We start from the raw sequence: 22,333 nt of genomic DNA on the forward strand, positions 1-22,333 counted from the left end.
CTTTGAGCGATAGAACATGGAACTAGCCCGCACCTGCAAGGGCATATTCCAGTCCTAAGCCCATCTGAGCCCGGGTGGATCCCTCTGTCCACACTCTCAGGGCCCACCATGACAACCGATGGGGAACCCTTCTCCTCACCTGTGGACACCACCTGTGCTTCACCTAACCCTAGCTTGCTTACAGGTGTGTCCCAACAGCGAGACAGCAAGCCACAGTTGCCAGTGACAGTAGTCAGCAGTGAGACCCAGGCCCTATACCTCTCAGGGCCCTCAAACCTCAGTGGTATCAGAGAGCGGGGGCAGTAGCCCTGGGTGCCCGGCACCTTTTGTCCACTCTCCCTCCTGTCCGGTCAAGCACGCCACCCTGACTCTGACCAACCAGCCCTGGGCCCAGCAGCTGGACCGGAGACTGGGGGGGACTTTCCCACCCCTGGACCTTCTCCTCACCCGTGGACACCATCTGTGCAGCACCTAACCATAACTGGCTCCCAGGTGTGTCCCAACAGATAACAACAAGCCACAGTGGCTATCGACAGTAGTCAGTGAGGAGACCCAGGTCTGATACCTCTCAGGGTTCTCAAGCCTCTGTGGCATCAAAGAGTGGGGGGCAGTAGCCCCAGGTGCCTGGCACCTTTTGTTCCCTCTCACCAGGTCAGGCAAGACACCCTGACACCAACCCACCAGCCCTGGGCCTGTACCCAGCGGCTGGGCCAGAGACTGGGGTGGGCTTTCCCACACCCGTTCCTCCTCTTTGGGGCTCGGTACCCTCCCACCTGGAGCGGTACCCCTTTCCAGAATTGTCAGGGCACCTGTGGCAGGTGTCCCGCACAATTCGCCCACCAGTTCAGGGGTTCTAACCAGCAACTGGCATCCCAGCATAGGGTTTGTACTCTTAGACGGGGCGGAGGTCAGGGGTGGAACCAACGGCATCCACTGCGGTGCCGCAGGCGGCGCTGGGGCCGGAGCTGGCAGCATGGGACCTCGTGGCCGGAGCCAACGGCGTAGCATCCTGTGGCGCCGGGGCCGGAGCCGACGGTGGAGTCGACGGTCCGGCAGAAGCCTGAGGCCTAAACAGGTGGTCTATGGCAGCAAGAAACTCTTGCATCTGTGCGGGAGTCGCCGACGGACCTGGGGAAGGCGGGTAGGCCGCGGGACACCCAGGCTCCAAAGGACCCTGTACCCCTCGTCCGCATCCGGGGACCGACGGGGGGACGTCGGAGAGTGACAACGCTTCTTCGACTTCTTTTTGTGATGTCTCTTCCCCGAATCCGAGGGTGACGACTTGGAGCCCGAGGAGCGGTGATGGTGGCCCCGCGAGCGTTCCCTAGAACGGCCCCTGGAACGCGAACGGTGCTGGGACGAATGCCGAACTTCAAGCAACTTCCGGCGCCCCTCCCTCAAGGCCTTCGGGGCCATGGCCCGACAGTCCAGACAGGACCGGGAGTCATGGTAGCACTCCAGGCAGTAGAGACAGACGTCGTGGGGGTCCGCCACTGACATATTGCGATGGCAGGGCCCCACAGGACTTGAAACCAGGCATCCCTACATGCACCAGAGAACACCAACAAGAGACAAAAAGTCCCAAAATAGTTAGTCAAAAAGTGACTAAGGTACGCGCTCTAACCGGATCTGGCCTTACTGGCGCGGAAAAAGAAAGAACTGACGTCAGCGCGCATGGCTTGCGCCTAAGTAGTCTCCGTGACATCATCTCGGCGCTTACAACGCCAGCGATTGAAGCGGAGCCGCATGACGCCACCTACTGACGAGCAGAGGTACTGCTAGCAAAACTTTCCGGATCCAGTCTGACGCCTGGGGATATTCTAAGGTAAGGAATCTATCACTAACATGTCTCTTTCAGATCACCTGCACTACTCTCCCCTTGGCAGAGGGAAGGAATGCTTTCTGCGCAAGTAGGATCGCCCGGAGCTCCCGAAGGTTGATCGCCCGGAGCTCCAGAAGGTTCATATGGAGCCTGGACTCCGCCAAAGACCAGAGGCCTCTGATCTCCACCTCTCCCATGTCGCCGCCCCATCCCAGGGGGAACACATCCGTCACTACTGTGTGCTCCGGTTCGGGAAGGGAGAGGGATCTGCCGCTGACCCAATGATGGTTCGTGAGCTACCACTGCAACTGTTGCGCAGTGCCCCCTGAGATTTGGACGTACTCGAACAGGTCCCCTTGATGCTGCGCCCATTGGAACTTCAGGTCCTACTGCAGAGCCCGCATATGCCATCTGACATGATTGGTCAGCAGGATGCAGCAGGCCAGGAGGCCCAGCAACCTCAAGGTCATCCTGACAGAATTCCAGGACAAGGGCCGAAGGATCAGAATCATAGCCCGAATTTACCGGACTCACTGTTTGGGAGGATAAACCCGAAATTGCGCCGTGGCCAGACCGCTCCGATAAAGAGGAGCTTCAGAGAAGGAATCGGGTGCGACTTCGTCACGTTGATGGAGATTCAACAACCAGTCATCGAAATTGGGGAAGTCTGAAACCAGTGATCTGCGCAGATGAGCTGCGACCACTGCCATCACTTTCGTGAACACCCGAGGGGCGCTGGTAAGGCCAGAGGGGAGCACGGTGAACTGAAAGTGCTCATGGCCTACCGTGAACCGTAGAGAACGCCGGTGGGCCGGCAGGACGGGGATATGAAAATAGGCATCCTGCAAGTCCAACGCCACCATCCAGTCTTGCGGGTTTAGGGCAGACAAGACCTGAGCAAGTGTGAACATCTTGAACTTCTCCTTCCGGAGGAAGCGATTGATGTTCCGAATGTCGAAGATAGGACGCAGGCCCTTGTCCTTCTTTGGAACCAATAAGTAGTGGGAGTAACAACCACGACCTACTTCTGTCATCGGAAGGCGCTCGCTGGCCCCCTAAGCCAAGAGGGCCGTAATTTCCTGCTAGAGAAGTGTGTAGTGATCCTCCGACATGCGGTGGCACTGTGGCAGCATGGCTGGAGGGGTAGTCTCGAAGGGGAGGGAGAAAACACTTCGGACTATCTGCAAAACCCCAATGTCCGAGGTGATGGTACACCAGTGGGGGAGGGGGTGGCGTATCCTGCCACCCACTGGTGGGCCTACACCGGACTAGGAATGTTTGGAGGCAGTGGTGGCAGGGTAAGTGGTGGACTGTCCCACCCGCTGGCCCCGTGGCCCACCTCTGCGGGTCCCACGTCCGCGGCTGCACTGAGACTGTTGCTGCGCAGGCTGTGACTCTGAAACTAACATGTTTGGGGGCCCCTTCCTAGGCCACGAAAGGAGCGAAAAACAGAAGCGGAAGGAGGACGCATGACCGAAAGGCCTAAGGACTTTGCCGTAGCCCGTAAGTCATTAAAACGCTTCAACGCACTATCTGACTTGTCACCAAAAAGCGAGTGCCATCAAAGGGCATGTCCATCAGAGTGTTGTGGACATCCCCGGAAAAGCCAGTCGTCCTCAGCCAGGCATGGCGGTGTAGTGCCACTGTTGTGGAAATCGCCCTGCCCAGAGAGTCGGCGGTGTCAAGGCCACAACGAATTGTGAACTTGGCTGCATCTCTCCCCTCAGCAATAGCCTGGGAGAGCACCGCTCGGGCCTCCTCTGGACACCGAGGCAGCACCTGCACAACGGTGCCCCACACAGAATGGGAATAACGGCCCAAGAGGCATGCGGTGTTCACAGACCGCAGCCCTGAACTGGCAGAAGTAAAAAAATTCTTCCCAACCTGTTCCACTTTCTTGGATTCCCTGTCCGGAGGTGCGGAAGGGAATGTGCTTGAGGACGCAGAGTCCTGGACAACCAAGCTCTCAGGGGTAGGGTGTTAGAGGAAAATGGGGTCGTCCGGGGCTGGACGATGGCGTCGGGCCACGTTCTTATCCACAGGAGCCCCTGTGTTGAGCCTGGACCAGGTTCCCAAAAGAACACCCGAAAGTGCGTAATTAAAGAGCAGTAGCGGCTCCGTAGAGGAAGACGCCGGCTGAAGCACTTCTGTCAGGAGGTTAGTCATGACGGCCACTGTAAGGGGCTCGAGGTGGAGAGCCTCGGCTGCTCTACGCAACACCACAGAATATGTACCACCTTCCTCCGTAGCCACAGCAGAAGGAGACAGTGCCAGATTCTGCAGTAAAATAAAGGTCACCTGCATCCTACAAATCCTCTTCCCAGTCTGGGTCCGGGTCTAACTCGCACTGCGCTGCGAGAGGGTCCTAAGACCCCTCCCAGTCCTCCACAACCTGCCGGGCAGGTGGAAAAGAGGGAGGCAGATGGAGAAAGGGATAGAAATTCCTGATCGGTGTCGGAATCGGCGTTGATCGACACACGGTCCTACGCATTCTCCACGTCGGGGTGGAAGCTGGGGACGGCGTTGGCCAGGGAGCCGGCCGAAGCCGGTGGGGGTGCTGTAGACGTCGATAGAGGTCGTATGAAGTCAACAGATATCGGCTGGGATCCATGCATGGATCCATGGGGGTCTCCGGCATCTAGACCCAAGCAGTCAACAACGTTGGGGCCAGCGACGAAGAGGAGCAAGGACCCCCAGAAAGACCCGCGGGGCCCAAAGGCGGGCCATGGCTGACAAAGTCCTGTAGCTGGGCCTGAGTCGCCGACGGACCCGGGAAGGGCGGTTAGGTCGTCGGCAACTGCGCAGGCTCTGCCGGAGCCGTGGGGGTCGCATCACCCGCACCCTCAGCTGTGTCGCGCGACAGGCTAGGGGAAGGCGAAGAGCGACAACGCATCTTCGACTTCTTGTGCTTTGCCTTACCGGACTCAGAGTGCGAAGACATTGTCGAATGATGGTGGTGGGGGCTTCGCGACAGTTCCCTGAACCTCCCACGGGACCTTGAACGGCACGGAGCTGACTCCGGGGCCTCTAACAACTTTCGGAACCGCTCCCGCAAAGTTTTCGGAGCCGTGACCCGGCATTTGGGGCACGACTCTGAGTCGTGGTTGCGCCCCAGGCAGTAGAGACACCCACAGTGCAGGTCCGTTACCGAGATCGTGCGGCGACATGCCGCGCAAGACTTAAAATCGGGCATCCCTATACACCAGGAGTCAAAGACTCACAAAAAAAAAAAAGCATTTGCAATGCAATAGGTCTTGCATTAGGAAAGTTTGAGCTATTGGTATAGTAAATGACAATTTTTTTATTTATGTGTTGGTTTTGGAAATAGCGAAATTATTAGCTTTGTCATTTACAATGCCAATAGTTTTAACTTTCACAAATGTGACACCTATAGCATTTGTAATGCAATATGTGTTGAGATTATGTTCAGTGTATTTTATTGTGACGAAAATCCAAGAACAGAAGTGAAATATTAACATCTTTTTGTGACATTTGTAATAAAGCTTGAAACATTGAGAGAACGTATTTGAAGCAGTTGTTGAATGGTTGCACAGATTGATGCTGTGGTAGCGCACAGTGATGTTGTGGTAGCGCATAGTGATGTTGTGGTGCCCCTGAGTGATGTTGTGGTGATGCGATAGATAGATATAGTGCGATAGATAAATAGAGTGAGGGCGATAGATAGAGTGAGGGCGATAGATAGACAGATAGATAAAGTGTATTTATGTTGCATTGAGTAGAGTGTAAGTATGAGGTGTGTAATTATATGGCACTGAGTGGTATTATGTGGAGTGTATTTACGTTGCATTGAGAAGAGTGTAATTATGTAGCGTGTAATTATGAGCTCTCAGTGGTAATATGGGGAGTGTATGTTGTATTCAGTAGAGTGTAATTTTGTGGCGTATAATTATGTGGCACTGAGTGGTATTTGGAGTGTATGTTGCATTGAGAGCAGTGTAATTATGTAGCATATAATTATATGGCACTGAGTGGTATTGTTTGGAGTGTATGTTGCATTGAGTGCAGTGTAATTACGTAGCATATAATTATGTGGCACTGAGTGGTATTGTGTGGAGTGTGTTGCGTTCAGTAGAGTGTAATTATGTGGAGTGTAATTATCTGGCACTGAGTGGTATTTGGAGTGTATGTTGCATTGAGTGCAGTGTAATTATGTTGCATATAATTATGGGGCACTGAGTGGTATTAGGGGTAGGCTATGTTGTATTCAGTAGAGTGTAATTGTGTGGCGTGTAATTATGTGGCACTGAGTGGTATTATTTGGAGTGTATGTTGCATTGAGTGCAGTGTAATTATGTGGCATGTAATTATGTGGCACTGAGTGGTATTTGGAGTGTATGTCGCATTGAGTGCCGTGTAATTATGTTGCGTGTAATTATGTGGCACCGAGTGGTATTTGGAGTGTATGTAGCATTGAGTGCAGCGTAATTATGTGGCACCGAGTGGTATTTGGAGTGTATGTAGCATTGAGTGCAGTGTAATTATGTGGCACTGAGTGGTATTTGGAGTGTATGTTGCGTTGAGCGCAGTCTAATTATGTAGCATATAATTATGTGGCACTGAGTGGTATTGGGTGGAGTTTGTGTTGCATTCAGTAGAGTGTAATTATGTGGTGTGTAAATATGTGGCACTGAGTGGTATTTGGAGTGTCTGTTGCATGGAGTGCATTGTAATTATGAGGAGTGTAATTATGTGGCACTGAGTGGTATTTGGAGTGTATGTTGCATTGAGTGCAGTGTAATTATGTGGCGTGTAATTATGTGGCAGAGTGGTATTTGGAGTGTATGTTCCATTGCAGAGTGTGTGGGGGTGCAGAGTGTGTGGGGGTGCAGAGTGTGAGGGTGCAGAGTGTGTGAGGGTGCAGTGTGTGTGAGGGTGCAGTGTGTGTGAGGGTGCAGTGTGTGTGAGGGTGCAGTGTGTGTGAGGGTGCAGAGTGTGTGAGGGTGCAGAGTGTGTGAGGGTGCAGAGTGTGTGAGGGTGCAGAGTGTGTGAGGTTGCAGTGTGTGAGGGTGCAGTGTGTGAGGGTGCAGTGTGTGAGGGTGCAGTGTGTGAGGGTGCAGTGTGTGAGGGTGCAGTGTGTGTGGCATAAATCGAATAGTTTTCTTACCTGTCGGTGTAGTTTTGCAGCTTGAAGATCTTTCTGGATTCACTATGCTGTGCATTATTCCGCGGTCTTGTGGTTGGGTCCGGATTCGTAGTCTTTTCTTTGTTTTTTTTTTTTTTCTCTTTGCCCAGGTGGGCGTCGGCGTCACACCCCCTTTGGGTGTATTTCCGGTGACGTCGGCATGCTTCCTGCGGAAGCTCCCACTCTTGGGCGCCATCTTCGGGTTCTTTTTTTCCGTGTTTCTTTCGTTTCCGAAGTAATGGCAATGTTCTTCTTAGTTTGTATTTACCGCTTTGTATTTTCAAAGTCTATTCTTTAGTTAACCACCTCTTCTCTCTCCAGCCTCATCTTTCTGGCGGAGGTGGGTGGGTTCGCTAGTGAATCCAGAAAGATCTTCAAGCTGCAAAACTACACCGACAGGTAAGAAAACTATTCGTTTTGCAGCGTGAATCTTTCTGGATTCACTATGCTGTGCATAGATTTTGTAGCGGTTTCTCATCTCTGTGGCGGCTGGGTGGAAGATGAGCGTTGGGTGTTGAATATGTGCTGTAGCACCTTCTGTCCCACTTGAGCTTCCTTGTTCATTTGTATGTCCACACAGTAGTGCTTCGTGAACGTGTGCACCGAAGCCCATGTTGCCGCCAGGCATATGTCCTCTATGGGTGTGTTAGCCAGGAAGGCTATTGTAGCGCCCTTCTTCCTGGTGGAGTGGGCACGTGTCCCCTCAGCCAGTTCCTGTCCTGCCCGTTTGTGGCAGAGTTGGATTGTTTGTGCGATCCATCGTGCAATGGTCCTTTTGGTTACTGCTTTGCCCATGAAGCTGTTTGCGAAGGACACAAAAAACTGTTTCGTTTTCCTGTGCCCCTTTGTCCTTTCAATGTAGTGCATGACTGCCCTTCTGGCGTCCAGGGTGTGCAGAGCTCTCTCTGCGCTGGTTGTGGGTTTTTGGAAAAAACTCGGTATCTGTATAGACTGGTTCATGTGAAAATTGGATACCACCTTCGGCATGAAGTGTGGGTCAGTCCTCATCACAACTCTATCGTTGTGTATTTGTATGTATGGTTCTTGTAGCGTCAGCGCTTGAAGCTCGCTTACTCTGCGTAAGGACGTTATCGCAACCAGGAAGGCTGTTTTCATAGTTAGCATCTTTAGGGAGGCCTTGTGAGGTGGTTCAAAGGGCTCTTTCATGAGTTCCGTTAGGACTGTGTTCAAGTTCCATGCAGGTGGCGGCACCCGCTTGGGTGGTGCGATCCTTTTCGCTCCTTCTAGGAATCTCTTCACCACCTGTGATGTGAAGAAGCTCCTGCACGTTTCTCCCCTTGTGTAGGCTACTATCGCTGCCAAGTGAACTCTTAACGAGGATGAGCTAAGGTTCTTCTCCAGTAAGTGCGTCAGGTACCTTAGCACTGTGGAGTCCCTCTTCATCTTATTGTGGAGTCTTTCCCGTCTGCACCATATTGTGAATCTTTTCCATTTCGCAACGTAGCACTTTCGAGTGCTGGGCCTTCGTGCCTCCCGAAGTACCCTCAGGGTGCTTTCTGGTAGTCTCAAATGTGCGAACTCTATGTCCTCAGGAGCCACGCTACTAGGCTCATGCTCTCTGGCTCTGGATGCAGTACCTCTCCGTTCTGCATGGACAGTAGATCTTTCCTCCTGCTGAATCTGTGGGGTGCACACTGTGTCATCTCCATGATCTGCGAGTACCAGGTCTGCCTCGCCCACTGCGGTGCGACCAGTATCAGTGTCATGTTGCTCGCTCTGCACTTGCTCAGTACTCTGTGCATCAGTGGTATCGGGGGAAAGGCGTAGGCAAATGTCCTTGACCAATCTATCCATAGGGCATTCCCCAGTGTCCCCTCCTCGGGCTGCCTGGATGCGAAGTTTTGGCATTTTGCATTCTGGCGTGTGGCAAACAGGTCCACCGATGGTGTCCCCCACCTGTCGAACAGGTATCTTGTCTCCTGAGCATTGAGCTCCCACTCGTGGGATGCCGATGTCTGCCTGCTGAGCCAATCGGCTTGTATGTTGTCCTTCCCTGGTAGGTGTATGGCTAGCAGGTCTATCTTGAGAGGGATGGCCCATCTCCATATCTCCTGCGCCAGCGTTGAAAGCGGTGCGGACTGTGTGCCCCCCTGCTTGTTGATGTAGAACATCGCAGTGGTGTTGTCTGTTTGTATCAATACCCTGTGCTTGTACAGTCTTGTTTGAAAGGCCTTCAGTGCAAGGAAGATTGTCTTCAATTCTAAGTAATTGATGTGCTTTGTGGCATCCGTCGGTGTCCACAGTCCCCTCACCTTGAGCTCCTCCATGTGAGCGCCCCATCCCTTCAGGGATGCGTCTGTGGTGATGGTCACTGTTGGCGTTGGGGGCGTTAGAGGCTTTCCCCTTGCTATGTTCTCCATGGTCCACCATGTCATCTCCTTCTGCACTGCGTGCGTTACAACCACTAGATCCTCCCAACTGCCTGTAGCTTGTGACCATTGCTCCTGTAGCCATTCTTGAATGGGTCTCATGTGGAGTCGTACATTCGGTACCAGGTGGATGCATGATGCCATCATCCCCATGATCTTGCTCGCCGTCCTCACTGTCCGAGCTTGTCCCTTCCGGTAGAGGCGAGTTTCCTTCACCAGCGCCCTCGCCCTCTTCTCGCTGGGGAACACCTTGCCCTGTAAGGTGTTGATCTGTGCTCCCAGGAAGATCTTCACTTGTTCCGGCTCCATTGATGATTTCTTCCAATGGATGGAGAACCCCAGGTTTATGAGCGTGCTGGTCACTGTATGTGCGTGCAGCTTGCATTTCTGGTATGAGTTTGCTTTCACCAGCCAGTCGTCCAGGTAAGGGTATACATGTATTCCCTGCCTTCTTAGGTGCGCTGCGACTGCTGCGAGGCACTTTGTGAAAACTCTTGGTGCCGATTTTAGACCGAAGGCCAGTGTCGTGAACTGGTAGTGGCTTTCTCCGACGGTGAACCTGAGCATGTGCTTGTGCTTCCTGTTCATTGGGATGTGCAGGTATGCGTCTTTGAGGTCTATAGTGACCATGAAGTCCCCGGTCTGCAACTGTGGGAGCACCTCTTGCAGGGAGGTCATTTTGAATTTTTGCGTTCTTATGAATTTGTTCACGAACCGTAAATCGAGAATGGGCCTCATTGTCTCGTCTACTTTTGGTACCAGGAAGTATGTTGAGTATACTCCTGTGTTTCTTTCCTTGAAGGGTACCCTTTCTATGGCCTGCTTCTGCAGGAGTTCTTTTGCTTCTTCCTGAAGGCACTGCAGCTGCTTGCTTGCTAGCGGCTTTCTTCTTGGTTTTCTGTTTGTTGGCCTCGCCTCCAACTCTATGCAGTATCCGAATTGGATAATGTTGAGGATCCATTTGTCTGATGTGATTCCTCTCCACTCCTGGAGGTGGAATCTTAATCTTCCTCCCACTGGTGTCCTGTGGTCGTAGGTGTCTAGTTTGTCTTGACCCATCTGTACGTGCTGCCCCCTGGGATCTTTTTTGTGGGTGGGCACACGGATTTTTTTTTGAAGTCACTTGGAGGTGGGCTGCTGGCCCCCTCTTCTATTTTGTCCCCGTCCATTTCTCCCTCGAAAGGACTGGCCTCTTTGTTGGTACTGCCAGGGCTGTTTCTGATGGCCCTGCTGACCCTGCGAGTCTGCCTGGTGCGTTTGCTGGAAAGCCTGGTGTGATGTACCTGGCTGGTTTCCGCCTCTTCCGCCGGGCCTCCGTGACGGGGTGCCCCTCTTGTTCCCTCTGAACTGCAATGCTCCCATGGATCTTGCTGTTTCGTTATCCTTCTTAAGTTGGCTGAGTTGCTCATCAACTGTTTGTCCGAAAAGCGTACTGCCGTTGAATGGTGTGTTCAGGATGCTGTGTTGCACCTCCGGTTTGAAACCGGATATCCTGAGCCAGGCGTGTCTCCTTTCCGTGACGCCCATCATCATGAGCCTGCTGGCGGTGTCTGCCCCATCCAGGGCCGTCTTAAGGCAAGAATTTGCAGCATTCTTCCCCTCTTCAATTAGCTTTTCGGCTTTCTGCTTGGCATCCTGGGGCAAGTCCTTCACCAACTGCCCCAGTCCCTCCATGATTTGGTACATGTGTCTGTTTACCAGGGCGTTGGAATTAGCCATGCGCCAGTGGGTCGCGGCATTCCGTTCGATCCTTCTGCCCACCAGATCCATCCTTTTGCTCTCTTTATCCGGTGGCGGGCCCGAGGTAGTGGGTACGTTAGCCCTCCTCCTTGCTGTGGCCGTGATAATGGAGTCTGCGGAGACCGTGCCCTGAATGTAGGCCGGGTCCTTTGCGGCATGCTTGTACTTCTTCTCAGTTCTGGGAGTTACTGCCTTGCATGTTGCGGGCTCCCTGAAAGCTTCCTTCCCCTGAGCCAAGACGCTCTCGAGCATCGGGAGGAACTGGCTCCTCGTTTGTGTTGGGAGCAATGTTTCCAGAAGGAAGTCTGCTTTCTGCTTCTCTTCGTCGAGCTTGAGCTTGAAAGCTGCTGCGGCAGATTGTATCACCGCGTTGTAGGCCCCGATGTCGTCCGGCGGCGAGGGCCTCGAGGGGTAGGTGTCGACCACCTCCTCCGGGCTGTCGGTGTCGACATCGATGTAATCTACCTCCTGAAGGTCATAGGGCGCCGACTCTGTGTCTGTCCTGCCCTCATCTTCCTCCCCATAGCTGTAGCTCTCGTGGGGATTCTCGTACTCCTCCTGGTCGTCGAACACCTCGACGTCCTGGTCTTGCTCGGTGACTTCGGCGACCTCTTCTTCTTCCTCCTCGACCGCCTCCAGCACTGGTGGCTTGGTCTTGTGAGGGATCGTGAAGGCCTTCATCCTTGCGTCGAAATCTTTTTTCCGCTGCATGAAGTTCTCCATTTCTGCCTCGAGGCGCCTTCTTTTCTTTTCCATCTCGGCCGCGTGTTCCGCGTCGGATGGTTCCGCCGCTCTCTTCGACGGATGGCTCGTCGCCGTGCCTCTCGGAGTCGAAGTTTTCGACGTCGAACCGGATATCGGGTCTCTGGTCGTCGTCGACAGTTTCGGGTCTTTCTCCCTCGTCGATCGATCCTTTTCGGGGACGATTTTCGACGTCTTCTGCTGATCAGCAGCTCTCGGCGCCGGGGACTCCTTCTCTGAGGATCCGCTGGGCCTGGGAGTAGTCGCGGACGCCGCCTTTTTTGGCGTCGGCGCTTTCGGGGTCTTGCCCTCGATTTTTCGAGACTCAGAGTCTCTCGGGTTCTTGGGGGCCGAAGAGTCTCCTACCTTGTCAGAAGTCTTCGTGTAATCGGTCTCTACGACCGTGTAGCTGTCGTCTTCGGCGGCAGCGTTGTCTTCTTCCTCGGAGGACATCCCCAGCTCGTAGAGCGACGGGGTCGGGGCCTTCCCCTGCAGGGCGGCGTGTGCTACCCTCTGCCTCTCTCTCACACGAAGGGTCTTCGGGGTGAAGGCGGAACAGGCGTTGCAGTCTCCGCTTTCGTGGTCCACCGGTAGGCAAAGGTTGCATACCGGGTGCTGGTCCTTCTGCGCGTACTTGTGGTGGCAGTTACGGCAGAACTTGAACGGCGTGTTGTCCATCCTCGAGCGTCCAGGGCCTCTCTGGTCGCGTGTTCGTCGACGGTCGTCGAAGATCTGGATGGAAAACGCCTTATCTTTGCTTGTCTTTCGTCGGTGAAGTCCCCTGGAGTCTTCAGATGACTTCTCCTCGTCTTTTCTGTATTTTCTTTCTTCTTTCTCCAAAAATGTCTGGAGCCCAAACGGGAACGATCCAGACCCGACCGCGGAAAAAAAGAATCTGAAGATGGCGCCCAAGAGTGGGAGCTTCCGCAGGAAGCATGCCGACGTCACCGGAAATACACCCAAAGGGGGTGTGACGCCGACGCCCACCTGGGCAAAGAGAAAAAAAAAAAAACAAAGAAAAGACTACGAATCCGGACCCAACCACAAGACCGCGGAATAATGCACAGCATAGTGAATCCAGAAAGATTCACGCTGCAAAATCAGTATTTCAGAATTGATTAAATTTGACTTAGACCTCGAAACCGGTCAACAAGTACATGATTAAAAAAATAATAACGATACAGAAAAGGGGGTGGTGATGAACAGAGTGTCTGAATTAAGCAGACCACTCTTACCCAGTCCAAAGATCAGGGCTTGATCCATCACCGTTATTTATCTCACTGCCCCATCCCAGCTCAGAACCTGGCTATATGCAAATTAGTCTGTCCCTGGCCCAGTGCATCATGGGAACAGGGCAGACCAAACTACCAAGCCAATTCTTCACCAGAAAGGAGACAAGCTACCGGGGACCAGTTTCTGGCATTTCAGCCTCTTCGGCCCGGCTTGCTTGAATCCTGATGGAGCAGTGAGAAAGGGACTCATGTCTGAGTATACCCTGCCACACCTATAGTGGCCAAAAACGATACAGAAAAGGGGGTGGTGATGAACAGAGTGTCTGAATTAAGCAGACCACTCTTACCCAGTCCAAAGATCAGGGCTTGATCCATCACCGTTATTTATCTCACTGCCCCATCCCAGCTCAGAACCTGGCTATATGCAAATTAGTCTGTCCCTGGCCCAGTGCATCATGGGAACAGGGCAGACCAAACTACCAAGCCAATTCTTCACCAGAAAGGAGACAAGCTACCGGGGACCGGTTTCTGGCATTTCAGCCTCTTCGGCCCGGCTTGCTTGAATCCTTATGGAGCAGTGAGAAAGGGACTCATGTCTGAGTATACCCTGCCACACCTATAGTGGCCAAAAACGATACAGAAAAGGGGGTGGTGATGAACAGAGTGTCTGAATTAAGCAGACCACTCTTACCCAGTCCAAAGATCAGGGCTTGATCCATCACCGTTATTTATCTCACTGCCCCATCCCAGCTCAGAACCTGGCTATATGCAAATTAGTCTGTCCCTGGCCCAGTGCATCATGGGAACAGGGAAGCTTGTTTCCTTCCCAGTGTAAGAATTGGCTTTTGTAGTCTGGTCTGCCCTGTTCCCATGATGCACTGGGCCAGGGACAGACTAATTTGCATACAGCCAGGTTCTGAAACTGGGATGGTGCAATGAGCTAAAAAACGGTGTTGGATCTAGCCCTGATCTCTTGACTGGGTGAGAGTACTCTGCTTAATTCAGAGACTCTGTCCTTCACCACCCCTTGTTGTAATTAATTTTGTCCACCCTAAGCGTGGAAGGGTATACTCAGATGTGAGTCCCTTGCTCATTGCACCATCAGGATTCAAGCAAGCCGGGCCGAAGACGCCTGAAATGGCAGAAACCGGTCCCCGGAAGCTTGTTTCCTTCCCAGTGTAAGAATTGGCTTTTGTAGTCTGGTCTGCCCTGTTCCCATGATGCACTGGGCCAGGGACAGACTAATTTGCATACAGCCAGGTTCTGAAACTGGGATGGTGCAATGAGCTAAAAAACGGTGTTGGATCTAGCCCTGATCTCTTGACTGGGTGAGAGTACTCTGCTTAATTCAGAGACTCTGTCCATCACCACCCCTTGTTGTAATTAATTTTGTCCACCCTAAGCGTGGAAGGGTATACTCAGATGTGAGTCCCTTGCTCATTGCACCATCAGGATTCAAGCAAGCCGGGCCGAAGACGCCTGAAATGGCAGAAACCGGTCCCCGGAAGCTTGTTTCCTTCCCAGTGTAAGAATTGGCTTTTGTAGTCTGGTCTGCCCTGTTCCCATGATGCACTGGGCCAGGGACAGACTAATTTGCATACAGCCAGGTTCTGAAACTGGGATGGTGCAATGAGCTAAAAAACGGTGTTGGATCTAGCCCTGATCTCTTGACTGGGTGAGAGTACTCTGCTTAATTCAGAGACCCTGTCCATCACCACCCCTTGTTGTAATTAATTTTGTCCACCCTAAGCGTGGAAGGTTTACTCAGATGTGAGTCCCTTGCTCATTGCACCATCAGGATTCAAGCAAGCCGGGCCGAAGACGCCTGAAATGGCAGAAACCGGTCCCCGGAAGCTTGTTTCCTTCCCAGTGTAAGAATTGGCTTTTGTAGTCTGGTCTGCCCTGTTCCCATGATGCACTGGGCCAGGGACAGACTAATTTGCATACAGCCAGGTTCTGAAACTGGGATGGTGCAATGAGCTAAAAAACGGTGTTGGATCTAGCCCTGATCTCTTGACTGGGTGAGAGTACTCTGCTTAATTCAGAGACTCTGTCACTCACCACCCCTTGTTGTAATTAATTTTGTCCACCCTAAGCGTGGAAGGGTATACTCAGATGTGAGTCCCTTGCTCATTGCACCATCAGGATTCAAGCAAGCCGGGCCGAAGACGCCTGAAATGGCAGAAACCGGTCCCCGGAAGCTTGTTTCCTTCCCAGTGTAAGAATTGGCTTTTGTAGTCTGGTCTGCCCTGTTCCCATGATGCACTGGGCCAGGGACAGACTAATTTGCATACAGCCAGGTTCTGAAACTGGGATGGTGCAATGAGCTAAAAAACGGTGTTGGATCTAGCCCTGATCTCTTGACTGGGTGAGAGTACTCTGCTTAATTCAGAGACTCTGTCCATCACCACCCCTTGTTGTAATTAAAAAAATAATAAAGCATGCATGACAATCACTGCATGACTAATTAGTAAAACAGGAGCTGCGAATAGGAAGCAAGCTCTCGGCATTGCGTGGGGGGGCGGGGGAGCAGCATTGCGTGGCAGGGGCCCAATCAGTGAGCAGGAGGTATCGGATAGGATATTATTCTTCTGGGCCGCTCGTCAGATACAGTCTGTCGGATGAGTGATTCTGCAGCTGGTCCGCAGCGGAAGCAAATACTGGAGAGTGGGGTGCGAAGCAGACACGGGGGGCTGCAGCCATGTAGGTATAACAGACGAAATAAGGAGAGATGAGCTGCCTGATCTCAAGCTAAATACAGTTGTTCATAGTAAAAAGTTCCCAATTTAGCGGCCGGCGGTACCCCTCAATGGAAAGAGGGTGTCTGTGCAGCAGCAGGATAACAATCTGTGTCGAAGGCAGCCCACCCCATAGGTGATAACGCGATGGGTACTGAAAGTACACGGGGAGCTTCACGGACGGTTTCGCGGAATGTATGTCAGGAAGACGGAATGATGGCCGGGCCGATAACAAAGCTCCACACATAGCTTAAATATCCGCTTGGTTTGCTTCCTTTTCCACACATAAGAAATGTACGATTTGTTAAAAAATATACATCAGTATCAGAGTTCAGCTGATTTTCTTACAAATGCTTCTTCCGATAATAACAAGCTCTGGTATTGCGCGGAGGGGGGCGGGGGAGCGGATTCCTTTGAAGTCTGATGCCGAGGCTCAGACAGATGGTGTGGGATGTGGCTGGCTCTGTGCACGCGCCAGGCTCACATGAACTGTACCGAATCCGAAGCAGTTTGGGTAGACTTTTGAAAGCCCTTACTAGAATCTCAACAAACAAATATTGCTAAAGCAATATTGTAGGTCGAGACCTAAAAACAGAGACAAAAGTCCCAAAATAACTCAGTCAAAAATTGACTGGGGATACCGCTCTCTCCGGATCTGCGCTTGCAGGCGCAGAAAAAGAAATATATGACCCTAGCGTGCGTGGGCGCGTCTAAGTAGCTCCAGCGACATCATCTTGGCAACTACGACGCCGACGATGTACGAGGAGCCGCACAACGACGTCTACCGATGCGCAGGGGGTACTGCTGACGAAAACGTACCGGATCCAGTCTGACGCCTGGGGGTAATTCTAAGGTAAGGAATCTATCACTAATGTGTTTCTTTCAGATGACTATATTTAAATACGGTTCAATTGCTTGTGAGGTGGATAACAACTGGGCTTACTTAATTCCCTAGGCTCTCTATCCATCTGTGATAACTGCAGGTAGGTGCTTTTAGCCCAGAGCATATCCGCCTTTAAAGGTTTCCCTGGGGAGTTAAATAACTCTGGTCTTCCCAGATAAAAGGCAGTCCTTTTCACGTAGCTCAGCCAGAGGATACTGCTTGCTAGATCAAGAGCTAAGCAATCGCGAATAATATGTGGTTCAACTCAAGCTCCGGGTATATCCAAATACCTATCCATTTAAGTAAAGGTGCAATTCCAATTAGATCCGATATGAAACCTGAACCGGTTTCTTAATGGATAATGTAAGTAATGTAAGTGGATTTTGATTGTGGCACGGATAGAAGGTTTCTTAGGAATTTATTTTCCACTATTTCGATATCCCTAGCTTCTCTGTATCCCCAAAGATCAGAACCATAATGTGCTATAGCGATGCATTTGGCCCTGTAAATGTTTAGCATAGCATGCATTGGCTTAGACCCTAATCCACGTGCAAAATCAAGGACAGCCTGGGTGGATCTGGCCATTGCATTTCTTTTTGCTTTCATTTGTGGGACCGATGTGCCCCTTTCGTCACCTGTGATATTACATTCCCTTCACAATAATGAGTTTTAAATTTCCTGGGCTCTACACCCAAGATCATAGTGTGGGATTTAGAAAAATTGACATCAAGCTCTAGTGACTTTATAAACTCTGCAAAGGTAGTTAAAAGATGCTGTAGGCCAATCGCCGTTCTAGCTAGTAGGGCAGCATCATCAGCGTATAAGAGAGCTGGGACTAACCGTTTCCCCACACGGAGAATATCCATACTCGCACCCACTAAAACTGAATCAAGATTATTAATATATAGGGTAAATAAAAGTGGGCTAAGATGCATCCCTGTATAACTCCTTTAATAATACAAATGCTTTGCGTGAGGTTACCTTTTTGGTCAAATCGCACTGTGGCTGTAAGGTCCCGATGTAAATCGGCCAAAAAATTTACAATATTCGCATCCAGACCTAGTTTTAATTACAAGTTCCATAATTTGGATCTATTTACGCGGTCAAAAGCTAAAGAAAGATCCATAAAGGCCAAATGAAGTGACCCTTTCTTCGCGATTGTGTATTTTCCGGATAATAGAAGCAAATTTAGACACTGGTCCGGGGTTCCTCTTCCTTTCCTGAACCCATACTGTACATTTGAGAGGATGTTAGTGTCATTTAACCACTCAGTGAGTTTGCCTAAAACCACTCTCCCTAAAACCTTCACAGTAGAATATATGAATGAGATTGGCCTAAAACATCGCGGGTCTCCACTATTCCTCTTTTTAAAAACCAGGAATATAACGGACGTGACCAAGATTGGGGTAAAGCAGATTCACAAGCCATATTAAAAACTTTAGCTAGTAATTTAGACCATAAAGATACATCAGCTTTAAATAGGTCAGCCTGGACACCATCCGATCCAGGGGCTTTATTACATGACATCTGATCAACGGCCACCGCTACTTCCTTGTCCGTAAAAAACTGAGAATATTTCACAACTACATATGAAGTACTCGGAGGACCATGATCCGCCTGATCTCCATATATACCTTTAAAATGGTTAAACCAATCCTCTTCCGGGATATTACAATCTAACGGGCTACCTTTGTTATCCAAGAAGAACGGTTTATTTACAACATTCCAGAACTTGGCACTATTCCTTATTACATCAGTTGACAATAAATCATTCAAAGCTTCATTTTTAATATCCAACTTATGTGTATTTATTGCTAACATAATCTTTCCTAAGGACAGCTAAAGGTTTACCTTGTGGTTTATTTTTTAAAGCGACCATCAACTTCTGGTGCGCAACTGTACACCTGTGGTCAAACCACCTCTCTCATCTACTGGGGTAATACCTACAATTATACATTAGGGCTTTTGACACCTGCTTACAAATTTCCACATAAGGGGTTAGAGTCCTATTATCTCTTGCCCTACTATGAAGACAAGGTCCATTTCCAATCCTACTTTAGCAACTAAACCAGTACGAAACTCTTCAGGAATGACCTTACACCATTTTAATCTACAACCCTGGTCTTTGTTCTTAATTGCTGAAGTAAAAGCCCATTTACTGATTTCAGAATTGAGCCCAATACCTTCCTACCAGGATCAGGTGTATGACATTTTGGTCACTAAATTGTGACCACACAGCCGTATAATTTTTAACATATGCTTCCAGGGCAGTATTTATGAAAATATAGTCAATGGTTGTATGCATTCCCATACCTTTAAAATATGATATGTCGTCCTTCCCACACAAGTCATTTAGATATAAAAGCACAAATTCTGCTAATGTATCCTCTAAAAATTCCCCTTGTTGTGTGTGTTCAAAATGTATGTCCGAATACTTGCCAGGCCCTAAACTATCAATAACATGACAGTTCTTGGAGCATAAATGTGGATTAAAATCCCCTAAAATGACAACCGAATAAGGTGTGACTTGTTTCTCCTTATAACCGTCCAAAAAGGTTTTAAGACTAGACAAATGCTCAGTGGCAGAAATTCTGTCAAATGAGTTATAAACTTTGGCTAAATTGGTGGGCATAATTTTGATGGCTAAACAATTTACTAACCCAGAGTCCAATTTTTAATGATTACCTGTAATCTTCAGGGAAATCAGTGTTATTAACCCCCCTTTAGGTCTACCCACTGCAGAAGGACTTGCAGGTTCAAAACAGGTAGTATAACTGTCCAGCCAAAGAATATTATCCCCTTCCCAAGATTCTTGAAGCCCAATCACATCATATTCCTTTAGAAAGTTATTCCATATAACATCATCCATTTTATTTCTTAGCTCTGGAATATTCCAACTAAGTATTTTAATGGACCCTGCTCTACTTGACTCATCTCTTTGAGCTAGATTATTTATAGGCTCCCTCTGAATGCCCTCTTCCTGCCCTCAAAGGTAAGGTAGTCACACAGCTGCCGTGACACACCATAGTTCAGAACGGAGTCTTAATACACTGAGGAAATATGCTATCTCCTTAAGCAGCAGCATAACCACCACCACTAAGCAATAACCTTTAAGAGTTACTCTCCCCAAAAGGACAAGAAAAAAGGAAAGATGCACAAGTCACTTACCTAAGGCAACAGCACTGCCGGCAGGAACCTTTGAAAGATGGATTGGGAGGTTAGAGCAGATGGAGCCCTGTGAGGAGAAGGTTGGGGTGGTGCTCATCTTCAGAACATTGCCAGATCCAACCAATCCTGGCACAGAGACACTAGGCAAACAGAACTGATTTTCAGGACTTGAGGAGTAAGGGGGAGATTGATGTTCCACACCGGAAGCCCTTTGGAGAGAGCTGTTTTCTGTAGTTTCTGTACACGAGGCGCCAAGTAAGGGACAGTGTTCAGTATTCATGGCAGGAACAGACAGAGAATGATGTACAGTATTCAGGGTGCCCGGGTGGGGCTCATCGATGGAGGAGTTAGGGAAGGGTTGTGTTTCCGTATTTAAGGTGCCAGGATTGCATAGAAATGGCTGATAGTCAGCGTTAGTGTTGCCAGGAATGCAAGACAGTGGGTGGTCTTGAAATATGACACCAGAGTGAGATGAATGGGTGGCGATGCTTTGAAAAGCAGTGTGCACAGAGGGGACGAGGCCAGCCCGAGAAGTGTGCAAAAATGGCAGATCACTCTGAGGAGGATGGGGTTCAGAGAGTTTAAAATCACAGACAATAGCGTGAAGTGGTTGTGGCTCAACACCAGAGGATACAGGATCCTTTTGGCCTTTTTGGAGACCCTGCCAGTGAGCTATGGTGGAAGGGGGCTGAGGCATTTCAACAGAGGAGCGCTGGTTGCATATTGTCCCATCCCAACGATGTAAGTCCTTTGAAGCAGCCATGGGTTCTGGTGAGTTTGGTATCACAGGTCGATCTTGGGAAATTGGTAGATCTGGAAATAACCGCGATGCATAGGCTGCCATTTCCTGCTGCAGCTGTTTTGAGAGATTTTCAATGTGCTGGAAAGAGCGAAAAAGAGGAGATTAGAGTTTCTACACCTCAGCCACATGCAAGTTTATCCCCAAACATTTTGAGACCATCCAATTCAAATTGTCACGAGCTATAGAGGAATTAATTGCTCTTTGATGATAAAATTAAACCCAATAGACGATAAAGAAGGAAGCAGGAAGGACCTGCCTCAACTTAACTACAGAGGCTGATACGAAATAAGTTACTAACCTGTAATGTAGTTCTCCAGTACTAGAATATTTCATGGGTTCATATGCCTGAATCATTCCCAGTCGTCGAGATGGAAGCCCTCAGTATTATTAAAAGTAATATTCTATTAGACATAGAACATAAGGTTCTAGGTCTTAACACCGTTGTAACCTATCCCTGTCGTTTTGTAAAAAAGGACTAAAACTTAGAATCAGCCAATCGAAAGACACCACCCTGTAGAACCTTCCTGAGAGAAGATCCAGTTCCTCAGATTATCCAAGCACAAGTGCGCACAAATAGAAATAAACTGAGATATCTAATTGAGCCTTCTCCAGGGAAGGTGGGCGCTCACATGTGAATCTATGAAAGATTCCGATACTGGAGAACTACAGTTACAGGTAACTTATTTCTTACTCCAGTATTGCAACTTTCAAAGATTTACATGCTTGAATCAGATTAGCGAGCAGTGAATAACACATTTTCGTGTCATATACCAACTACAGATAGTCACACGAAATAGTATTGCCTGCCAACTCACAAACACACACACACACACACACACACACACATATATATATATATATATACATACATATACACTCACACACACACCAATACAGGTGCAACATCATTATGTATATATAAATATAGGTACGTAAATTCATTTAATGCAGTGGTTCCCAGGGTTTTTCAACCTGCGGCTTCCTTGAACCATTGGCCATTGCCCATGGCTCCCCACTGTTACTTTTTGGGAGGGTGGGAGGGAGATGTAAGCCTGGCCTCGGGAGTACTTTCATTTTTATCCCTGAAAATAACAGGGATGAAGTAGATGAAGCTATTATAATCATATACGCAGGGTGCTTCGTATTCCTAAAGCAGCGCCTCTAATAAAATATTCCTAGCTACACTTCTTTGCTAATGCCTTTTTTAGAGTACCCTCTCAAACCTTTTTTATCCCACTTACTGTGCTAGATAGCACCCCTATGCATGTAGGCCCCACTGCCAGAGTGTTTCTGCGCTTGAAGAATATTTGCATGCACTTCCATTTCTACCCGTGTCATACGTGCCAACGCACCTGTCTCAGCAGGGTGACTCACAATTTTGTAAACCAGATACAGCTTTATTTTTACTGTCTCCTCCCTAAAATTGCCTCCAAAGCAATGCAAGTAATTACACAGATTTTTTTTTCTTTAACTGTCCCTCTTTCTTGCTTCCAAATGTTGGCATAATGCCGTATATGGCGTTTTACTTCCCTGTGCGCAAGGAGAGAGCAGACCTGTCTGGAAATGTGTGTGTACTGAAAGAAATGTACACTGGAAGAACCTATGATTCAAGTACACATGTCAATACTTAATACTTTGTGTGTTTAATAGACAGGACAACTGTACTTTCCTGAT

At 49.6% G+C, this 22,333-nt stretch overlaps 1 protein-coding gene across 2 annotated transcripts in view; it reads right to left on the reverse strand.

Annotated features, from left to right (window-relative positions):
• TROAP (trophinin associated protein) overlaps positions 1-22,333 on the reverse strand; it is a 337,695-nt gene that overhangs the window by 28,551 nt on the left and 286,811 nt on the right. For both annotated transcript variants that reach the window (XM_078658425.1, XM_078658415.1), the window contains exon 15: positions 19,858-20,737. In XM_078658425.1, the coding sequence (XP_078514551.1) occupies positions 19,858-20,737 (880 nt within the window). The remainder of the gene's footprint in view (positions 1-19,857; positions 20,738-22,333) is intronic.

This window comes from Lissotriton helveticus, chromosome 1_1 (assembly GCF_964261635.1).
Source record: "Lissotriton helveticus chromosome 1_1, aLisHel1.1, whole genome shotgun sequence".
Classification (NCBI taxonomy): Eukaryota; Metazoa; Chordata; class Amphibia; order Caudata; family Salamandridae; genus Lissotriton; species Lissotriton helveticus.